At 41.7% G+C, this 21,255-nt stretch overlaps 1 protein-coding gene across 2 annotated transcripts in view; it reads right to left on the reverse strand.

Annotated features, from left to right (window-relative positions):
• Positions 1-4,131: 4,131 nt before the first annotated feature.
• The window catches only part of LOC137882456 (carbonic anhydrase-related protein 10-like), a 111,007-nt gene continuing 93,883 nt past the window's right edge, over positions 4,132-21,255 (reverse strand). Inside the window, exons 9-10 of one of the 2 annotated variants that reach the window (XR_011103955.1) lie at positions 8,875-10,853; positions 4,132-8,739 (exon numbers count right to left, since the gene is read on the reverse strand). Coding sequence is in view for 1 of the 2 variants with exons in the window: in XM_068724764.1 (XP_068580865.1) it covers positions 20,529-20,551 (23 nt within the window). In the remaining variant the exon portion in view is untranslated. Of the gene's footprint in view, positions 8,740-8,874; positions 10,854-17,581; positions 20,552-21,255 lie in introns of those variants that run through there. The other variant, XM_068724764.1, reaches the window with a different exon arrangement.

A 21,255-nucleotide genomic window follows, 5' to 3' on the forward strand; every position in this document is an offset into this window, starting at 1 on the left:
CCAAAATCATCAACAAACTTCAATACATCCAGAACTCTGCTGCCTGTCTGCTCTCCCACTCCACCAGAGACCACATCACCCCAGTCCTTCAGAACCTCCACTGGCTTTCCATACAGCAAAGAATCCACTTCAAGATCCTCCTCATCACATATAAAGCCCTTCACAACCTCGCCCCTTCATATCTTTCAGACCTCCTGCGCCGTCACACTCCCAACCGCAACCTCAGATCCGCCGACGCCAACCTCCTTACCCCCCCTACTCTGTCCAAGCATCGGACCTGGGGGGACAGGGCTTTCTCCATTGATGCCCCCTCCCTCTGAACTCCCTTCCCCAACACCTCAGACATTCTCCCTCACTCGCCGCTTTCAAAACTGCACTCAAAACTGCACTCAAAACTCACCTGTTCAAATCTGCTTTTAACCTGTAAAGTCAGTTATGTATGTTTTCTTTCTTTCTTTTTGTGTTGTACCTTACTGTTATGATTTTGTTCTTATTATAAATGCTTTTATTGTTTTTTTGTTTTTTTACCATGTAAAGTGTCTTTGAGTGCCTTTTAAAGCGCTATATAAATAAAATGTATTATTATTATTATTATGACTGGAGCTAACAAGGAGCTTCATTAGTTTATATTTACATATTTAATTATTCATTTTAACCAAGCATATCAATCTCCACTATTCATACTTTTCTACAGTTGCATGTCCCGATGGCAGGCGGCCGAATCTGCTCATTGTTTTAGGAAGACATCCCAAGATGATTTGATCCGCGAAATAAGTAAATTCAAGAGAAATCCAACTTTCACTACGTCATCAATGTGGGACAAAGGAAAAGCCCGCTTAACACGTCATCAGCGTGGCACAAACGTTTTGCTCAGCAACTTACGCCATGGAAAACGCTGACTTAAGTTGAAAGGGCTAGCGGACCCGGGCCAGAAAGAATGACTGTTGACGGGCCTCCAATGCCCGCCAGTGTGTTTCTTAGTCTGCTGGCACAGACACATGATGGAGGAGGAGTATCTAGCTAGCCTTCCAGCTAGCAAGTCACTAACTATAGAAGTCCTGAGACAGCACACCTCAGTTGTAAATAGAGCTATCCAGGTGACAGTTGGCTAACTATACGATAACGACAATGATAGATGACCATTTATCTGTTCATATCAGTGGAGTGAATGTAAACGTTTTATATCCAGCCATGTTCTCCTGCAAGCTGTTTTTAAATGTAGGTTTAACAGTAAACAAATCTAAATATGTTTTTGATGAAAATTTCAATACTGACATTTGTGGATTTTAATTTCAGACAAAGGACTTGTCTCTGTTCTTGTCTTGTTAGACATTACTGCTGCGTTCGACACCATTGACCATTACACCCCGTTACAGAGACTAGAACATTTAATTGGCATTAAAGGAACCGCACTAAGCTGGTTTAAGTCCTATTCATCAGATCGATCTCAGTTTGTAAACGATGAAACCTGGATGAACACCAACGTTGGTCATGGAGTTCCACAAGGTTCTGTGCTTGGATCAATGTTATTCACTTTATATATGCTTCCTTTAGGCAATATCCATACTCCATAAACTTGCATTGTTATGCAGGTGATACTCAATCATATCTATTGACCAAACCAGATGAAACCAAACCACTTAAGGACATAAAAACCTGGATGACCTGCTACTTATTATGGGTTGTTGATTTTGTAAAATTTTGTAAAGAGTAACTGCATAATTAAATGTGTTATTTAAGCTGTAAACTGAAAAATATGACTGTACTTTGATCAAAACAATGCTGGTGTAAATATTGACATTTCATGGTTGAAAATGGCTCAAAACTGTTTTAAACGAGCCCTATTGTTGCAAGGTTTTTTGAAATCTTGCAAATTCTGAGATAAAGTCGACTTATCTACATCATGAAATAAAACATTTTTAACAACCTCTAAGCAGACCCCTCCTCGCCTCTCACCACAGCATCTATTCTTTACCATTGTGTAGCATTACCATTACAACACAGGTGTGTTCTTTCCTTTCTGTGTACTGCAAATGAAGCTATCAAGGCGTTAAGTCTGGTGAATCAGTGTTGATAACTGATTATGTGGCCATAGCTGTCACAGTTCAGTCATCCAGCCATCAGTAATTTTCCATTGATCCTGCCTCTGCCCCACTCAGCCTGTCAGCCACGCCCACCTCGTCAGTTCACTCCACTCACCTGTGCACACAGCTGCCTCTCATCACATGCAATCAGCCCAGCATATAGTCACCAGCTCCACACTCACTCCTTTGCCAGATTGTTCTTTGCCATGCGAGTCTTTCCAGCGTTCTCCTGCCTGTCTTCCCGGTACCGACCTCGCCTGTCCCCGATTCCCTGCTTCGTCTGCCTCCTGGTTATTCGACCTAGCCTTCCGTCCCTGACCAAGAACTTTGCCTCTCCTCTCCTGATTCCCGTTTGCCGGTTTCTAAACCGTTTGCCTGTCTGCCGGAGTCTAAGTAAAACGTTGAACTTTTTACCTCTGTCTTCTGAGTCCTTTGTACTGCAATTGGGTCCATACACCACCCGTTACAATAGCAATGTGTTTACCTATGCTGTGACAAGATTGCGTAAGGAAGCACTAAGTGTATTTCATTTTTCTCAATTAGTGGCTGGCTAGTTAGCTAGCTAATGTAGTATTGCTACTTCCACCATGATTTTGTTCTCAATTTAGTTGTGTTGCGTAGTTATTTTTGATTAGTTTTCTATGGCATATATGATTTTTTTTGTAGTGGATGAAAACTACGCTTTTACTGTTTGGCCCCTGACCAATTTTTTTTGTTTATGGCCGGCAATCCAAAGAGTTTGGCCACACCTGGTTGGCAGCACTGCTTGTTGGATCGTCTAACATCACTTGGAATTCTCTCTCCACACGCCTTGCTGACACTAGAATTGTCAAGGGGCTGCATCCAATAATTTTTTCACTTTCTGAAACCGAAAGCCAGACAAGCAGCAGTTGGCCTGATGTACTGAGGAGAAAGTAAAGCAGGGTTTTACTTTGTCTTTCATGTTCTCTTTTGCTCATCACACAACTATTTCCGTCACTACTTGTGTTCATCAAATGCACAGTATTGTGTCAGAAGGAAACAAAGTGTTAGAGATGCAGGGGATGAAAAGCACAGAGAGAGAGCGATAGAGAGAGAGTGATAGAGAGAGAGTGAACTAACAGGGCTGAGCAGAGTGTGATATTCCCATGACTATTATTGTGATAGACACTGAAGACAAACCAGACAGCAGGCTGCTTAAGACTCAGCATCAGACCCTCTTTAATCTGACAAAATGCAGTCCAGCCAAGAGCTTGATAGATGCGTGCACACACGCACACGCACACACGAAAACAGGCTGGCATGCACACAGGCACTCACAGACTCCTCTTTGCAGTTACAGCTCTGAATCCAAAATGAAGATAAATATTTGATAAGGAATGCCTTGTGAGTTGAATTTGCAGACAAAGCACGTTGCTCACGGTGTCCGGAAAAACCTCACCACAGTCTTTAACAGATGATTTAGGTCAAATACAGTGTAGCTTGTTCAGGCGGCTTACAGCTGTAGGTGGACATCTTTGTTTGGCTCCATACCTTTCTGCTGGGAATATAGGGATAAATACTTAACTACTGTCAGTAATTTCCCTAGTGCTCAATCCTTTTAGCGGTTGGAACCTTTGCCACCAGTCGCATGGACAATCGTTGCTGAGAGTTTCCAGTCCACTTGTTTTGTGAGTAGAAAATTTGAAGATTTTTGACTTGCAACAACTGCATAGACAAAGTATTTACAACTGCATAGACAAAGTATTTACAACTGCACGGACAAAATATTTACAACTGCACGGACAAAGTATTTACAACTGCACGGACAAAATATTTACAACTGCACGGACAAAGTATTTACAACTGCACGGACAAAGTATTTACAACTGCACGGACGAAGTATTTACAACTGCACGGACGAAGTATTTACAACTGCACGGACGAAGTATTTACAACTGCATAGACAAAATATTTACAACTGCATAGACAAAGTATGTACAACTGCATAGTGTTCTGGAAAGTTTCTATGTAAATTGGGAGAAGAATTTGTAGTTCAATCAATTGAAATAAACAGTCTTGATGAGAATCAAAGTTGCCTTGTCGTTTATTTGCTTGCAAGCGGAAGATTGTACAACAGAGCACGTATCACAGCAGTCTGTTGAAAAAGCCTTCAACGAAAAACAATATTCAACATCCTTTATACAGTTGTTGTCTCTTTAAGGGAGTCACACCCCCTAGGGAGTATTTCGTTGTATTCTGCTGAGTTCCCTCAGCTTCGGTACACAAGGTAACAAAAAATATCACGAGCACAGGCTGTTATTCCAGATAGTTGTTTCTGCTACTTTTTCAGTAGCCTTTTCCTTTAATAGCTGATATGTAAGTTTCTGGTTCAGAGCAAGGACACACAGTTATTTATGCATATTTTTACCATTACATTCCACTCTTTAGATTATTCATTAATCACACTATATTGCAAAAATATGTTACAAGGACATTTCAATAACATCAGAAGTATTACTCCAAAATCTGGTTTAAAATACATCTTCATGTGAGATGTCTCAAGAAAAAGCTGTTTTTGTGATATAAAAGATCTCTGTGATGTAGCAAGCTAAATATGTGTCGGTGATTAAAATATTGAATACTATAAAACAAAGAAGTCACATGTTACACCTTCGTTTTCTCCTCGTCAATCTCGGAGTCAGAGTCTGTGTCGCTTTGGTAGTCAGGGATAGGGAAAAGGTCAGGCTGATGGTCTCTGTCATTGGCCTCGCGCGAAATCAGTGAGTACTGGACCATTTGTCTGGACATTAAGTTAGTGACCATATTCCTGAGCATAGGGACCACTCATGTTACAAAGATGATAAATACCAATATGAAAACACCAGCTTGAATGAGGGAGCTCCTCCATGTTTGCCATAAGTTTGTAAAAAAATCAGGTGGGGGTGTGCCGTCTTTAATCATGGCTTCCTGGAGCTGGGAGATATTGTATATCGCTTGAGAGATCACGTGACCGTCTGCATCGTTGTTGGGGATGAAAGTACAGTGGTGTTGTTGGTGTGGCAGGTGAGGCGGTTGTTATATTGTCGGGTCGGTCTGTGTCGGTCGAGTTGTAAGGAGGGTTACGAATGTGATGTACAGTACATGCATCAAAATATAAGGCAGAACAACAAAGAATGAAACCAAAAACATTACACATAATGTTACACTAGCGCCACCATAGCGGCGGAACGGATTCCATGGTCGATGTCGTTCCATGATGAGAGAGAGTGCTAACAGCCAACCAGTTTGTATGGAATTCACCCGAGCAACTGGTTTGTGTGATCAGTTTTGCTTATGTTGACACCGTAAGGTTTCCACAAAACTGTCAGAGACACTGTTTTACCACTCTTTAGATTCTAAATGTGTGTATGCAACTATATGTGTATTTTTGGGTGTGGTGCCGAATGGATAGCTCCCTCGAAGGTCACTTGCTTCACCCGCGTTGGTGACCGCACGTCACGTAGATCCCTCGATGGTGACACGGAGCAGTGTGTCACTGGTAGAGGGCTCCTATTTCATCGCACTGGCATGTGCAGGAGCAGGAGGAGTTGTAGTCGTCTCAGCAGGAGGTGGAACCCTTTTGCAGTGAGTTGTGTGCATCCAAGTGGCACGTTCAGCTACTTTGTCTGCTGTGTGAGTGACGAGTAGGATCTGGAACGGTCCCTGCCAGCGCTTGGCTTTCCAGCTTTTCCTCCTGAAGTCCTTGATCACCAGGAAATCACCAGGCTGCAGCTTGTGCAGCGGTCCTGTTGCTGGTTGTGGAAGGGCTGCAGACACCTGTTTTCTTATGTTAGATAAAGCAGAGGAGACTTGTGCACAATATGTTAACATTTCATGTTCGCATAGTGTGGTGGACGGAAGAGGAGCTCTCGGTGCTTCGGTGCCTACATGAGGTGGAGCACCAAACAAAATCTCAAAAGGACTCAGATTGCTGCGTGTTCGTTTTCTCATTCGCATGTACATCAAATACTAGAGGCAGGGCTTTTGTCCAAGGGAGACCTGTGTCAGCGTAACATTTCGCTAACTTGGTCTTGAGTGTTCCATTTTCTCTTTCTACAGCGCCTCCACTGGCTGGATGGTAAGCACAGTGTGTTTTTAAGTCAATACCCACGTATGCACTTAATTCTGTTATGGCCTGATTTACAAAGTGAGAACCATTGTCACTTGATATCTTAGGTGGAATATCCCATAGGGGAATGATTTCAGCAATCAGAGCTTTTGCTACTGTTGTAGCTGTTTGTTTGCTAGATGGAAAAACTTCAACCCACTTAGACCACATGTCTACCATCAGGAGACAGTGTTTCTTACCCTCAGATGGAGATAATTCAACAAAATCCATCATAACGTGTTCAAACGGACGTGTTGGTGGTGGGTGTGCAGCTTGTCTGGTTACCCCTGTAGGTCTGCCTGTGTTGTGAGTTGCACAAGTTACACAGGATTGACAAAACTTTTGTGCATATGCTGTGAACCCCTTTGTAAACCAAGTCTCACTAAGTGCACTTAACATTCCCCCTTTTGACACATGCTCAAAACCATGTGTTCATTTTGCATAATGAGAAAAGAAATGTTTAGGCAAACAAGGTTTGCCATCAGGTCCAGACCACAGTCCATCAGTGAACTTGCAGCCAGCCGAGGCCCAAAGGCGCCTCTCATCCGGTGTGGAGAGTGACTGCATGGCTGAAAGAGAAGAAGGGACTGTAACTAATGAGTGGGTTTTGTCATCATCAGAAATGTGAAGAGGAAGCTGTGCAGCAGCTTTTGCAGCAGCATCTGCACGAGCATTTCCTTTTGAAACGTCATCAGTGTTAGATGTGTGTGCAGCACATTTACATACTGCAATCTCAGTTGGTAGCAAAATAGATTCCAACAGTTCTGCAATGAGTGTGTGATGTAGAACTGGTTTGCCATCTGATTTCAAAAATTGTCTGTGTTTCCACAGAGCACCAAAGTCATGAACTACACCGAATGCATAGCGAGAGTCAGTGTGAATGGTGACTGTTTTACCCTTAGCGAGTTTACATGCTTCAGTGAGTGCGATGAGCTCAGCTGCCTGGGCTGAGAGGTGACATGGAAGAGGACCCGAAACAGAGCACAGCTGAGTCAGAAACAACAGCAAAACCAACAGGATTATTACCAGTCTGTGGATCGCGAGAGGCAGATCCATCAACATACATTACCAGGTCACAGTTGGTCAGAGGAGTGTCCAGAAGGTCAGGTTGAGGAGTGCACTGAGCTTGGAGCTCAGCCAAACAGTTATGCTCCTCACCATCACCAGGAATAGGAAGTAATGATGCTGGGTTAAGATTAGTACAGCGTTTAACAGTTACGTTTGGCATGTCCAAGAGACACGTGTGATAACGCAAATATCGCGCTGCAGAAAGATGTGATGACTTCTGTTCGAGAAGGATCAAAGACACAGAATGAGGGACTAAAAGGGTCAACGGCGCATAACCCACAATATCACGAGAGGCGGCTCGTGCTTTTTCAGCCGCTGCACGGAGACACTGTGGCAGGCCTGCAGCGACAGCATCGAGTTTTGCGGAGAAATATGCTACCGGACGCAATTTATCACCATGAGATTGTAATAACACAGATGTGATACAACCTGAGCGTTCATCGACTGTTTGAGTGAACGGTTTGTGTGGGTCTGGTAACCCCAGTGTAGGCGGCGTTTGTAACGCGCATTTCATTTTCATGAAGGCCTGAGAGGCTGGTTCTGTCCAAATGATTTTGTCATGCGCAGTTAGGTTTTTGCCATGAATTAACTCAGACAGAGGTTGCTCCATTTGAGAGTAGTTAGGAATGAACGAACGACAATACGAACACATCCCTAAGAAAGACATTTGTTTCTTAGTTGTTGGTTTTGGAAGCGTCACTATTGATGCAATGCGTTTAGGAGATCGGGTTTTCCCCTCACTGGAAATGTCATGACCAAGAAAATGTACATTTTGAGATACAAACTGCAGTTTGGACAGGCTGGCTTTATGGCCTTCTGCTGCCAGATGTTTTAATAGTTTTAATGTATCTTTTTGACATTGTTGTTGTGTTGGTGCTGCAATGAGACAATCGTCTACATACTGCAGAAGAGCGGACCCTGGAGACAGGGTGAGGCCCTCTAAGCTTTCCCTGAGTGCTTCATTGTAGATGGTTGGAGATTCAGTGTAGCCTTGGCAAAGACGAGTGAAAGTGTAAGGCTTACCATTGAAGTTGAAGGCGAACCAGAACTGACTGTCTTTGTCCACTGGGACACTGAAAAAAGCATTGGAGAGGTCAATAACAGAAAACCGTTTTGCTTTAGGAGGAACCTGTGCTAGAATGGTGTAAGGATTAGGATCATTAGGAGCTCTCGCGTGGACTGCTGCATTTACTGCTTTCAAGTCCTGAACGAATCTCCACTCTGTTGGTTTGCCTGCATCACAAATCTTTTTAACAGGAAAAATAGGTGTTCTTACCGGTGAGTCAGGACATGGAACAATCACTCCTGCATTAAGCAGACTCAAAAACTGGTGTAATACCGTCAATGGCCTCTTGGCGCAGAGGATATTGATGTTTATGTGGACGGAAATCTGAGCGAGGGGTGATGACCACAGGTTGACAGTTGTTGATGAGTCCCACGTCATATTTATGCGATGCCCAGAGCGATGAAGGAACAGCACTAAGGGCCGGAGAAATAGAGGAGACATCAGTTACAAACGTGTCAGTGTGTGTATCATTTGATGTATCAGAGTCATCAAAGACATAAACAGATCTGAGAGTGGCTGTTGTCAGATTAAATGATTGTTTATAGAACCTGGTTGATGTTGAATGGATAACCAGAGGGTCACGTGTTGTCTGCTGTCAGTCAATGCTTCACAGGATTTAACGAAAGGGTCCAAGTCTCTCCACTGATCCGTCACAGATTTGGACAGCGAGATGTGTGGGTAGGAGTGCGGCACCTGGAACAGGTGATCCTGGATATAAGACAACAAAACAGAAATAGCGCATTTATACGAAGACCAAAAGAGTGTGGCACATACAATGTGGTCATTGAAATTGTAATAAAAATCCTTTTCATATTTGTCATCAGGTCCTGTTGACACATGTGCTGTGCCATGCAGGCGGTCAGTGCGCATGCGCTGTGCTTGAGGTGACACACGAGTGTCAGCCAAGTCTGTCATTTGTTTTGCTTGATCAAAAGAAATTTTCCATTGATACACAAACAGTGGATCAGTCATGTTGGCAGTCAGCTGAGTAATAGTTCGTTGTCTTACCACTTTAAGTCCTGTGGGAGTGGAGATCAAACAGATGCCAAAAGAGCACATGAGGTCTCTCCCCATTAGATTTATTGGACAGACAGATGATAACGAAAATGAATGTTTCACTTTAATGTCTGGGCCAGGGTCGGTAAGGTCAGTGTGCACACTAGTCATGGGAACAGTACATTTCTCAGTTACTGTTAAACCCAATGCCCCTTGAGAATACACATATCTACCACTCATACTCTGATTTGGAAAATACTTTTGTTGTATTACCGAATGAGTAGCCCCAGAATCAACAAGAAATGATAATTTTTGACCATTTACTACAACCTCTGTGGTAGGTATTTCTTTAAATGAGTTGTCAGAGAATTTTGCATAAGTGTGTTTGTCATTCTGTTGCTGTTCTAAATGACTGATGATGTCAGTGAGTGCTGTCTGTTGCTCTTGTGTGGGTGTGAATGTTCGTGCGGTTAGTGCAGAAAGCTTTTCTTCATTGCAGGCGGCGGTGTGTGTGTGTGTGTGCGTGTGTGTGTGTGTGTGTGTGTGTGTGTGTGTGTGTGTGTGTGTGTGTGTGTGTGTGTGTGTGTGTGTGTGTGTGTGTGTGTGTGTGTGTTATGCATGTGTGAGTGTGTATCACTTCCATTACAGGGGTGGAAGTCGTCTCCCCTCCACATGCACCGTCCCTCTCAACATTTTAAGTTTAGTGGAACTTAAAGAACCACCTGTTGGAAAACCAAATTCGGATGACCAATAATTTAAAAATTCTATGCATCTGTCACCGTATTTTTGGGTCATCATGTCCACTATCGGTCCCTCTGGGACAGGTTTACTCTGTTTACCGCCCATCTTTCAGGCGTGGTAAGTACTTTTATCTGCTAAAATAGAGTCGTCACTATAAGTCTTAGTTTCTTTACCTGGTAAAACTTCGCAAAAACCTTATCTGAATTCACACTTCAATTCACACTTATATTAAAAGTGGTCTTATTTACAAGTGGTCTTATTACAGACTTATAAACGTGGTCAAGATATCTGGATTACGATCTTTAAATGTTTTGTATTTAAAGTTCAACCGTTATTTTGTAAACTCAATTCTGTCTTCCACCGTAAACACTTCAATTATGGAGTATAATGACACAAAATGATGAACCCAGTAAGATCTTTAGTAATAATGTGACACAATATCATCACAAATGACCAAACGAATAAACAAACTTTGTTTCCCGTCTCTGTTTGTTCTTCAATATTACGTGAATTTGTATCTAATTCGGTAAGACTTTCGTCATCCCGTATAAAATGAATGATTGGAATTTCAACTTCTTACCCGATATGAAGAAATTATTTCTTTGTCTGGATCGTTGTGAAGTCAATCAGTTCCCCTTTGGCCGCCGGTCCCCTTTCCCTTTGTCTGACGAGGTATGGGGCAGAATCTCTTTTGGTGGATCCTGAAGTAGTCACTTCCCGGACGTCCTTTGGAGTCCCAATGGAACTTCAAACGATCCCACTTCTGACACCAATTTGTTCTGGAAAGTTTCTATGTAAATTGGGAGAAGAATTTGTAGTTCAATCAATTGAAATAAACAGAGTCTTGATGAGAATCAAAGTTGCCTTGTCGTTTATTTGCTTGCAAGCGGAAGATTGTACAACAGAGCACGTATCACAGCAGTCTGTTGAAAAAGCCTTCAACGAAAAACAATATTCAACATCCTTTATACAGTTGTTGTCTCTTTAAGGGAGTCACACCCCCTAGGGAGTATTTCGTTGTATTCTGCTGAGTTCCCTCAGCTTCGGTACACAAGGTAACAAAAAATATCACGAGCACAGGCTGTTATTCCAGATAGTTGTTTCTGCTACTTTTTCAGTAGCCTTTTCCTTTAATAGCTGATATGTAAGTTTCTGGTTCAGAGCAAGGACACACAGTTATTTATGCATATTTTTACCATTACAATAGACAAAATATTTACAACTGCATAGACAAAAACTGTAATTGATTATTTTTTCATTGAAACATAGCACAGCCTTTGTCTAAACATTTAATTCTTCTGAAAACATTTGCCCTGAACAATCATTTTCTGTAAATCAAAAGAGCAGATTCAGAAAACTTTAAAATAATGTTTCATTAATGATATTCATTCACAAATCAAAAACTTAAACAAACAAAAAAAAGGAGCTTGCTATTGATGCAAGAACAACTGAATGGGCCTTTGCGCGTTCCCACATGAAGGGGGGCACCGGCTGGACGTTGGGTGAGGCATTTCCAAGACCATCGGACAGCGCACACTCGATTATACTTTATTTCCTACGTGGCTCTTGAACTTATGTATTACAAATTGTGTAGCACACCCTGTGACGCCAGAGAACACACATTAAACATGCATTGTGTTGCTGTATATGAAGTGTAGACCATCTATTTCATGTAAGTCAAACAATGTTTGTACTTCCTGATGCCAATAGGTGGCGCAGTTACTATAACTCAACATTTACATCGAGATGTCCTTAGGCTACAACTCTTATCTAGTGATCTTGTACATCTAGGGCTGCTTTGTTGACATTTTGTAGTGTGCACTATGGAGCCCCCTTGCCACACCCAAGCTCAAGAACCATATTAGATAACACATTTTACAACTTGTAGCGAAAAGGCTCCATTCAGCAAGTGACAGACAGTTGCTAGTGACTCCTGCCGTGTCAGCTTTACAGCACCCCTTGCCCGGAATGTGCCGTTTTCTTGGGGAAGTGAACTCAGTGTTTGCTGCGCCCTCTCTCCCTGCAGAGACTGGCAGCGCCCCTGTTCCCGACATTACTGACATACCGACTGTGAACTGGGGCGGATTGTCCCCAGTGTGCGATCTGCGAGGTTGTTAGCAACCCACCAGATCTGTCTTTAAACACATGAATCCTGTCTTGTCTCATTTATATTTATATGTTTATGAATACATTGTTTACTAGAGCACAGTGTAAAAGCCCTGTATTCAAAATGTTACTTAAGTAAAAGTGCTAAAGTATTGGCATCAAAATATACTTAAAGTAGCGCAAGTAAAAGTATACTCATTATGCAGAATGGCCCGTTTCAAATAATATGTTCAAGCTAGGATTCAAATTATTGATGCATCACTTTTATGTTGCAGCTGGTAAAGGTGGAGCTAATTTGAATTAATTTATATTCTTAATATTTATATCATATATATATATATATATATATATATATATATATATATATATATATTAGTGCTGGGCAATGATGAACATTTTTAATCACGATTAATCACATGATTTTCTGCGATTAATCGCGAACAAATCAGGTTCTTTTTAACAGCAGTATTCTTTACACAGTAGTTAAAATACTGTTGTAATGATTGTGATCATAGATATTCAGCCGACTTTATTTTCATAATAGATGATATTTAAATATACAGCTAGAAAACTGCAAACCTCTCCACGTCATGTTTTTATGTTTTTGTTAAATTCTCAGTAGGATAACTAAATGATTCTTATTATACATATTGCAAACAAAAACACTTAAATGAATCATTTCTTTTTTGTTTTTTTTGGTATTTTGTCAGACACATATGCAGCGCTGAGTACAGTGTAATATGTGTGGTATTTGTTATAAATGTACGTTGGTACGTGTGTGTGTGTGTGTGTGTGTGTGTGTGTGTGTGTGTGTGTGTGTAGGGCGTGGTGAGTACTCTGTCCCAGTATTACTTTCCCCTCTCTGTCTGCGGCTACGACCATGTATCCTGTAGCACTCCCCTCTTTTACTGTTGTTTGTGTCACAAAGTATATTTATACCTTTTACTGTCTTCAATCTATTAGATTTAATGGAGTTCCTGTGTTTTTAATACCCTGTTTAAAATATTGTTTGTAATAAATGTTGTCCTCTTGGGGGAATCCTTTTGTCTCAGTCCATCATTTACCGCCACATGTACCAACAGAGGATCTGTGGGCTTTTAGCTGGTTTGAGCAGTATTAAAGAGTCAGTGTACTCTAAACGTTTTAAACCAAATCCGGGCCTTGTGGTCACATATACAACTTAATGATACATCACAGTTTATAGTTTTGTATTAAGAATCTAAATCTATAAAGTAGCCTAACTAGTAACTAATGAAATGTCAAATAAATGTAGTGAAGAAAAAATACAATATTTCCCTCTAAAATGCAGTGGACTAGAAGTATCAAGTTACATAAAATGGAAATACTCAAGTAAAGTGGGTTACAAGTACCTCATAATTGTACAGTTCCCTGAGTAGTAAATGTTCTGAGTTACATTCCACCATTGCTAAAACAACAGTTGTTTACAAGAGCACAAAGGTCTCTGTAGATCTCTTAACTTCATTCGGGGGACATACCCCAGGACCCCCGACATAGTCTCAGATGTCTTAGATCCTTTTTAACAGTTTCTTTTCTTGTGGAATTTGAGGGGCGATAGGAGCCATCCTGAGCCCAATCACCGCAGAACCGAGCAACTTTCACCAGTTGTTAAGCGTGTACATTTTTGTGAAGCGTGCCCCTCAAAAATGCCATTGTGCAGAAAAAACTATAATCAAAATAACCTGTACAAAAGCAATAGCACTTTCAGGTCCCTGTCACCTGATAATAGCCTGAAGTCTCTATTGCCTGCCCATTTTTCAAGTTGCTCTGCTCTCGAGCGCCTGATGCTCACTAGTCAGGGCTTGGGCAATCACACTTGATTGCATCAGGAGCATCATGTGTGTATAAAATGACCCGAATGCTACGAAGCTTGCCACGGTAATCGTTGTCCTAAAGAGTATTGAAATTCTTATTTTTATTTTTTATTGTATCTATATTTATTTTACCCCAAAAATCCCAAATAGCACATGAACTAAGGAATAGTAAGCCCACATTATTACTTATGCATTACCAATAATTATTCTCAGACGGAGAGCTCTGTTTGTTGTGAGCAGAAGATTCATGTTTGTGTGCTTGACATGGCATTGATGAAGTACATGTTGCCATGTGATATCAGAAACGCTACGATCATGCGAAGGATTGAACGAGTCTGAATTAGTCATGTATCTGTTTGATGGCTTCATGAATACGGACCAACTTTTCATTAGGCAGTGCATGAAGTCGCTGACTAATGTGATGCCTAAAAATGCAATCACTTCCAGAGGGCCTTGGGTTTTCTCTGCAGAGAGAGGAACACCCAATTGCTTAAAAGTGTCTTTTAGTGCACTAATGCATCGATCTAGTTAGGACTGAGGACAATCCACCACTATAAGAACAAATGGCAATTTTCAGTTATTCAGCAGTATCCAACGAGGTGCTTCTGAAAGGGTGTTGAAAATACAGCGGCTACTAAAACAGCCCAAGGTTAGTCCGACTGAAAATTACATATTATTTCGCCATTTGATGCCAAAAAGGTGCCACTGCAATAGAGGGAGCATTACCTCGAGGGCATCTGTTTTAGCAGCCTTCCCTAGCCATGCGCCTTTCTAAGCTTTATAACCCAATAACTGCAAAGAGGAGTCTGATGAGTTCAGAGTTAGAGAGGGGGGAGGAGACTGTCCGGGAGGGGATTGTTTCTAAATCACTGTTTTTAGGCCGAGGCTCACTGTGTGCAAAAAAGAACCACACACAACCCAGGACCGGGCCTGATGCCCTGAAGAAATGATGTTACAAGGAAATCACATTGACTCCACTGCCATGAATCCCTGAACACCCTTCTGAGGATGCTGCATGAAGATTAACACCATGGCTAGGGTCCAAAAAAAGGTGAACATCAGACCGGCTTTTCTCACCTGTACACACCTGTATTTAATAGGTAATTAATGATGAAACATCACAGTATTATTTCTTGATTAGCTTAAATGAGTCCTCTGGTACGAGACATTTTCAGAAAGATAAGAGACTGATTTGTGGACTTCTTATGGTCTTTGTGTGATTGGAGCGACCTGGATGTGATCTGTGTCTGTCGGTGATAACATCTGGGACTTAACACATCTGTGCTGGAATGATTTGAGGTTAAGGACTCTGCAACACATGTTGGCACACTCTATTTTTACTTTTTGACATAACAGACACAGTCTATAATTTGATTTATTTGACTTTATTCATATCATCATATTATAAAGGAGACAATAAGATTCAACAAGAGACAATTTGATATAATATATAATATTACATAATACAACCAAAGAGATAACAGTCTCAAACATTAGAATGAATCATCCATAATAAAAGGCCTATCACTAGGGCTGTACCGAATGTCTTTCCTTTCTTCTTTACATTCAAAGTTTCTATTGAGGTTTTTGAATTTAACTTGAATTTCTCTTCTCATATTTTATGATGTCATCACCGCAACAAAGCTGTAAAACACGATTTGATGTTGTTGTGGTGATATAAATGCAATTCATGGTGCTGTTAGAATGCTGCTAACGTCTTCTTAATACAAATGCCAAGTTTCATTTGGTTGCAACCCACAGCTAGATAGCGCCACATCCTACACACTAACCCTTCTCATGAAGTATTAGCCAAAAACATCAGGTGAAAGTTGCAGTTTGTCGTAAAACTGTTAGAATAAGACAAACGTTATTAGAAAGACGAGACACCGAAAGGTTGTATTGCTCTCGCTGTAGCCATGTTGCCTTTGTGTTCGGTTCTGGGAGGTACTTACCGAGCAATGGGACTTGCTCGTTCTTTTGGTTCCTGTCTGATAAAGGCGGAGGAGTCGCTGGATAGAACACATCATGTTAGATAATGTTAGCTCTGTTACCTAGGTAGTGCTGGGGACGACTGATGCAGGCTACTTAACTGAGTGAAATGATACGACCACAAACCTCCGACAAACTGCAACTGTTATGACTTGCAAAATTTTCTCTTGACAAATATGTGTACTTCATGCTACAATTCATAAAACTTCAGGCAATTGACGACTGTAGTGTTTCTGAAATAAGGTCCCATCGGGGACACTGCAATCTAGATTCATCTCTCCGTTGAGTCACTATGGAACACACTGTCACTAACTTCCCTGAAATATCTTATACTTTGATGGTCCAGTCTGCGTTCGAGGGGCGGGACTTAGCAAAGGGTCAATGAAAAAGGTAACGGCTACTCTTCACTAATACTCAGCAACCTCCAGTTCTGAAGAGTGAAGCCAATGTGGAAGTGTCACCTGCATTCTCTCTAGAGTCCAGCAGGGGGCGACTCCTCTGGTTGTATAGAAGTCTAGTCTAAAATGACTCTACTTCTCTCTTGATTTATTCCCTCAGTAAACATTGTAAACATGAGTTTATGGTCTCAATCTCTAGTTTACAGTCTTCTTCAATACAGCATGATGTTCATTTAGTACATTATGGTCTATTTAGAGTCAAACAGACCATAAAGCAGGGGATGATTTAGGGGGCGGGGCTACACAGTGATTGGCAGGTCTCTACCAGAGCTGCATACGGCGTCTCTACGTCACTCCTCCACAGTCCAAATATGGTCACTTCTGTTCACTGGTTGGAAAAGCCAACATGGGGGCGGCCATAATCCAAGATGGCGACGGTCAAAATGCTCAACACAAGACTTCAAAACATCAGTCCACAATCTAATGACCTCACAACGACTACGTCCACTTCTTATATACAGTCTTTGCCAATACTTCTCTCTCAACAGTCTGCAGAGGCGAGCCATGAAGTAGAAAGGGGGTGGAGTTAGCGACAACATAGCAGTGAATCAGAGAAATAAAATGATATTTTCTGATCGGTGCGAAGCACAAATAAACGTACACATACCTTCCCCTGTGGGAAGCGGTATTTGACGATCCCGATTGGCTGCACACAGTGCGTGCTGTTACTGGCTGGGGGTTGCATTTCCACGTGTGGCCCATAGTCTCTTTAATGACGTCCTGAACACAGCAAAATAATAAGAAAAAAGAAAATACATGCAGACAGCAGGGTCTCTACAGATACAGCGACACATTTCAAGTGGGTCATGAGTGATGACTCCTTTGTATTAGTCTATACGTTGTTTTTTTAAGGGACACGCTGTGTATTTAACCCTTAAGTAATGTGACATTGTGGTGTCCCCGGTGAGAGTCAGCTGTTTTTAGACCCACCCATCTACCCCGACCTCCTCCCTACGGACACTTTGTTGCTCTTTGTACTACGTCACCAGACCTGGTGGATGAGAACAACCCCCTGCAGTGCATTTGACAGTCAAAAGTGTTGTTTTGAATAGATGTGAATAGATGGTCATGAATATGTAATTTAGTTCATCATGATTAAACATTTAAACCAACATTACACAACACATTAGTGATGATGTGTAAACATGTTTTAATTTTGCCCAACCAACTTGTACTTAAAATGCAAGACAGCCATCAGAATGAGGTTTGAATGAGGAGCGAGTACATCTTGGGATGTGCTTATTCAACATGTTCTCATAGCACTCATTACTTATTTTTTACAGTTATGAAACAGAAAGGCCCAGCTTTATTCCCTGCATGAGAAACAACATCACAGCAAACTAATAACAACAGCAAAACAAGCTAATGTGTTGGTGTTGATTCACGATTCCCATCCATGGCATGCAGACTGTAGGTCGTCCATTTTAAAGCTTTGAAGCGTCAATTCAAACGTCGACATGCTCACTGTGGACTGGGGCCTTCATGGTTCCACTTAGTGTCATGTAACTGAGACCTGACTGGGATTACTAGGCAAAATTCAGATTATATTCAGGGAACTGTGACCGTGTCGATGTGTCCACTACCTGAACGGATCCAATGGGACTCTCCATCACTTCTGATCACCTGGTTCGTACCTCGTGAAGACCTTTACTGCAAAGAACTGACATCTGTTGGTAGAAGGTACCTTGTGGAGTTTCTGACAACTGCTGGCACTACAGAGGAGTGTTTTTTATCAATCACTCGTGTAAGTGCGTGAGTGTGCGAGTCAGTGAGCGAGTGAGTGACTGTGCAACTCTGTGCTGTCCACGGCTAATCTGACTCATACTTTGATCACAACACCTTTCATTGACCGCTTCATACTGCTATTCATTGCCTGTGTCGTTGCAGACACACCTGGTGGAGATCTACACTCTACTAAGTGCAAATTTCCCAACTTTGCAAATGTTTTAAGAGGTAGTAAAGTCACTCAACATGTGTTGAAGCTCAAGTATACAGGCGGGCGAATCCAGAAAGAATGGATTGCCACCACCGTCCGCCGGTCTCAAGTTCCACTTCACAAAAGATGTCGTGGTAATGTCATTACAGTGCAAAGTTTTGTAGTGGAGCGAAATTCTTTTGGCCTCTGATTGTAATTATCTGTGTCAATATGAACAGAACACAGCAGGCAGGACTGTGGCACAGAGGGAAAGATAGATTTCAGACTGCTAGCAACAGGTCCTAACCGACGAGGTGCAGAGGCAATCCTCAAAACTTCAGGCAGGGAATTTAAACGTGACAGAGAAAACCTCTTCAGGATCTAATATCCCAGTTAGTGGTGTAACATCTTCTCTGTAGCTGCTTCTGGCTATCACTGCTGATCTTTGTGAATCGGATTGTTTTTGTAATGAGGCTCATTTCAATAGAAAGTAGACAATTTTGCATCAAATAATGCTTTGAAAATGAGTTTCTTTTAGTTTTATTTGTGCAGCTGCAAGAACTGAGCGACCCTTTTGTGAATGTTCCTGAGTGTTATGGTGAGAAACACTGAATAACATATTCACACATTCAATGTTTGTGTACAAGATTAATATATAATATTAATATTTCAGTGAATATTTATGTTCTATCTTTTGAGTGCATGATTGATTTCAGCACAATCTGAAGGTGTTTGTAAATAGAATGATGTGATTTCCTTTCAGCATTAGAAGTTTAACTCATCAACTTGATTTGAAGTTCAACCTTTAAACTGCACCATAGCACTTTGCTGCTGCTGGCTTACTTCAACGTCAGTTTCACCTCGCTTTACTCCGGTTATATCTGACTCATTGACGAACTCTAAGCCCCATCGCCCTTAGTTACTGTTGCTATGCCCGTCAAACTTTCTGTTCATACACTGCACACAAAGAGAGGATAATCTATAACCACATGAAATAATCAAATTAGTTATTGACATGCCCCTTGACTTTGGAAATGACACTTGGTTACTTGTTTAGGTGGAAAGTTAAGCTAGTTAGCTGGGCATGCTAACAATTGCAGTTTACACACACACACACACACACACACACACACACACACACACACACACACTGTAATACATTTCTTACATCGATTGTTTTCTCGTGTTCTTGGTTTTGTCAGACACCACCCTCCAAACTTTGAGTCATAGAGTATTTCTTACCACAGCTCCATGTGCACTACTTCAACATGTGGACACATGTAGAGCTCGATAGGCCACTAGTCATGGTTGTTAAGCTACGATTGGACGTCAAGGGGAGGAGTTAGGCCTTTAGTATAAACAATTCTGATTGGAGATTTTCAGTAAGTCCATTGACTTGCAGAGGGGAGACCTACCCTTTATGTTGGGGTGCAAAGCAGAGACCTGAAGTGAAGTAAAAAAACAAACATGCAAAATGAAAACCTCTGGTCTCCAGTGATATGCATCTGTTCAGTTCCATAAAATGTCAGCATTGCAGTCTCTCCCTCTGTAACCTGAAATTCACACATTTCACATTCATTACCTTCTTTACTTACTACTTGATTTCAGAACCAGCAGACCTCTCCTCATACCACAGCTGAGTCTGTCTTCGTTGCCGGGGGTTCAGTAATAATGTAATCGTTTCTCCAGTCAACCGATGATCATGTTCATAATTGCCTTGTGTACTCAACATTTGCATTAGCAGGCGAGCAGAGCACACTGTAGTCTTTAAATAACATCCATCCCTCTGAAAACCAGCCAAAGAAAACGAATGAGAGTCTTTGTGAGTTAAGATGAAAACACAGTAGAGAAGAGACATGAGATTACTTATGGTCTATTTCACACTTTAGACTCAAAGTCAGGTCTGTACCCTCACTGTGCTGGCCTACGAGTTGTGTTCACACTGTAGGTGGGTGGTAGGCCTGCACAGAAGATGGTTTGAAGGCCGGTCAGCTGAGATTAGCTGAGATCAGTTTAGTTAGGCTGCCTTTAATACAGCACAATGAGTTTGGCTCCCATTCAGCTCAAGTCAAACAGCAGGCCCAGCTTGGTTTGTCAGATTGAAATAGACTCGATGATTTCTGCCTCTCCTCTCGTGGTGCTGCAGCTCGATACCTTTTTATCTTCTACTTGAGGAGCCACTGGTTTACTGAGGAAGAAAAGAGAAGAGAAGGAAGTGACATAACTAGAACTGAAAGTGAAAAATTAAACAGGAAAGAGGTGCCTTAGGTTTCAGAAGTTGTAAAGAGAAAGACAAAGCAAAAAACAGAATGTTTGAGTAGAGACAAACAACTCAATTCCAAACTATTCACCAACTCTAAGCAGGTCATGAGTGTGTTGTGAGACTGTGGCTCAGTGGAGAGCAGGGTCATCCTTCAATCAGAGGATCGGTGGTTCGATCCCTGGCTCCGCTAGTCACATGTCGATGTGTCCTTGAGCAAGACACTTAACCCCAAAATTGCTCCCGTTGCTGTGCCTACATGAATGAGTTAGTCTGATGGCAGGTGTCACTTAGCCCCTGCCATCAGTGTGTGAAGGGGTGAATGATGACAAGTAGTGTGAAAGAGCTTTGAGTGCTCGAAAAGACGAGAAAAGCGCTATACAAGTACAAAAGTAATGTGATACAATTGTGTCAAACCAGTCAGTGACTAAACACATTGTAATGTTTGCTTTTGACGGCCACTATCTTCCCACACATTGCAAATTTGCTTGAAGTGGCTTTAGCTTTACAATCTGCAGCGCGTACGATACCATCTATACTTAGATCCTTTATTTGGAGGAAAAACTCAAAAACAACAACAGAGGATGGATTGCTCTTCCAGGACGGACAGACATGCATGAGATAGTCTGCTA

Source organism: Cebidichthys violaceus, unplaced genomic scaffold (genome assembly GCF_023349555.1).
Source record: "Cebidichthys violaceus isolate CVI_PGR_0920_01 unplaced genomic scaffold, fCebVio1.0.p SCAF_32, whole genome shotgun sequence".
NCBI lineage: Eukaryota > Metazoa > Chordata > Actinopteri > Perciformes > Stichaeidae > Cebidichthys > Cebidichthys violaceus.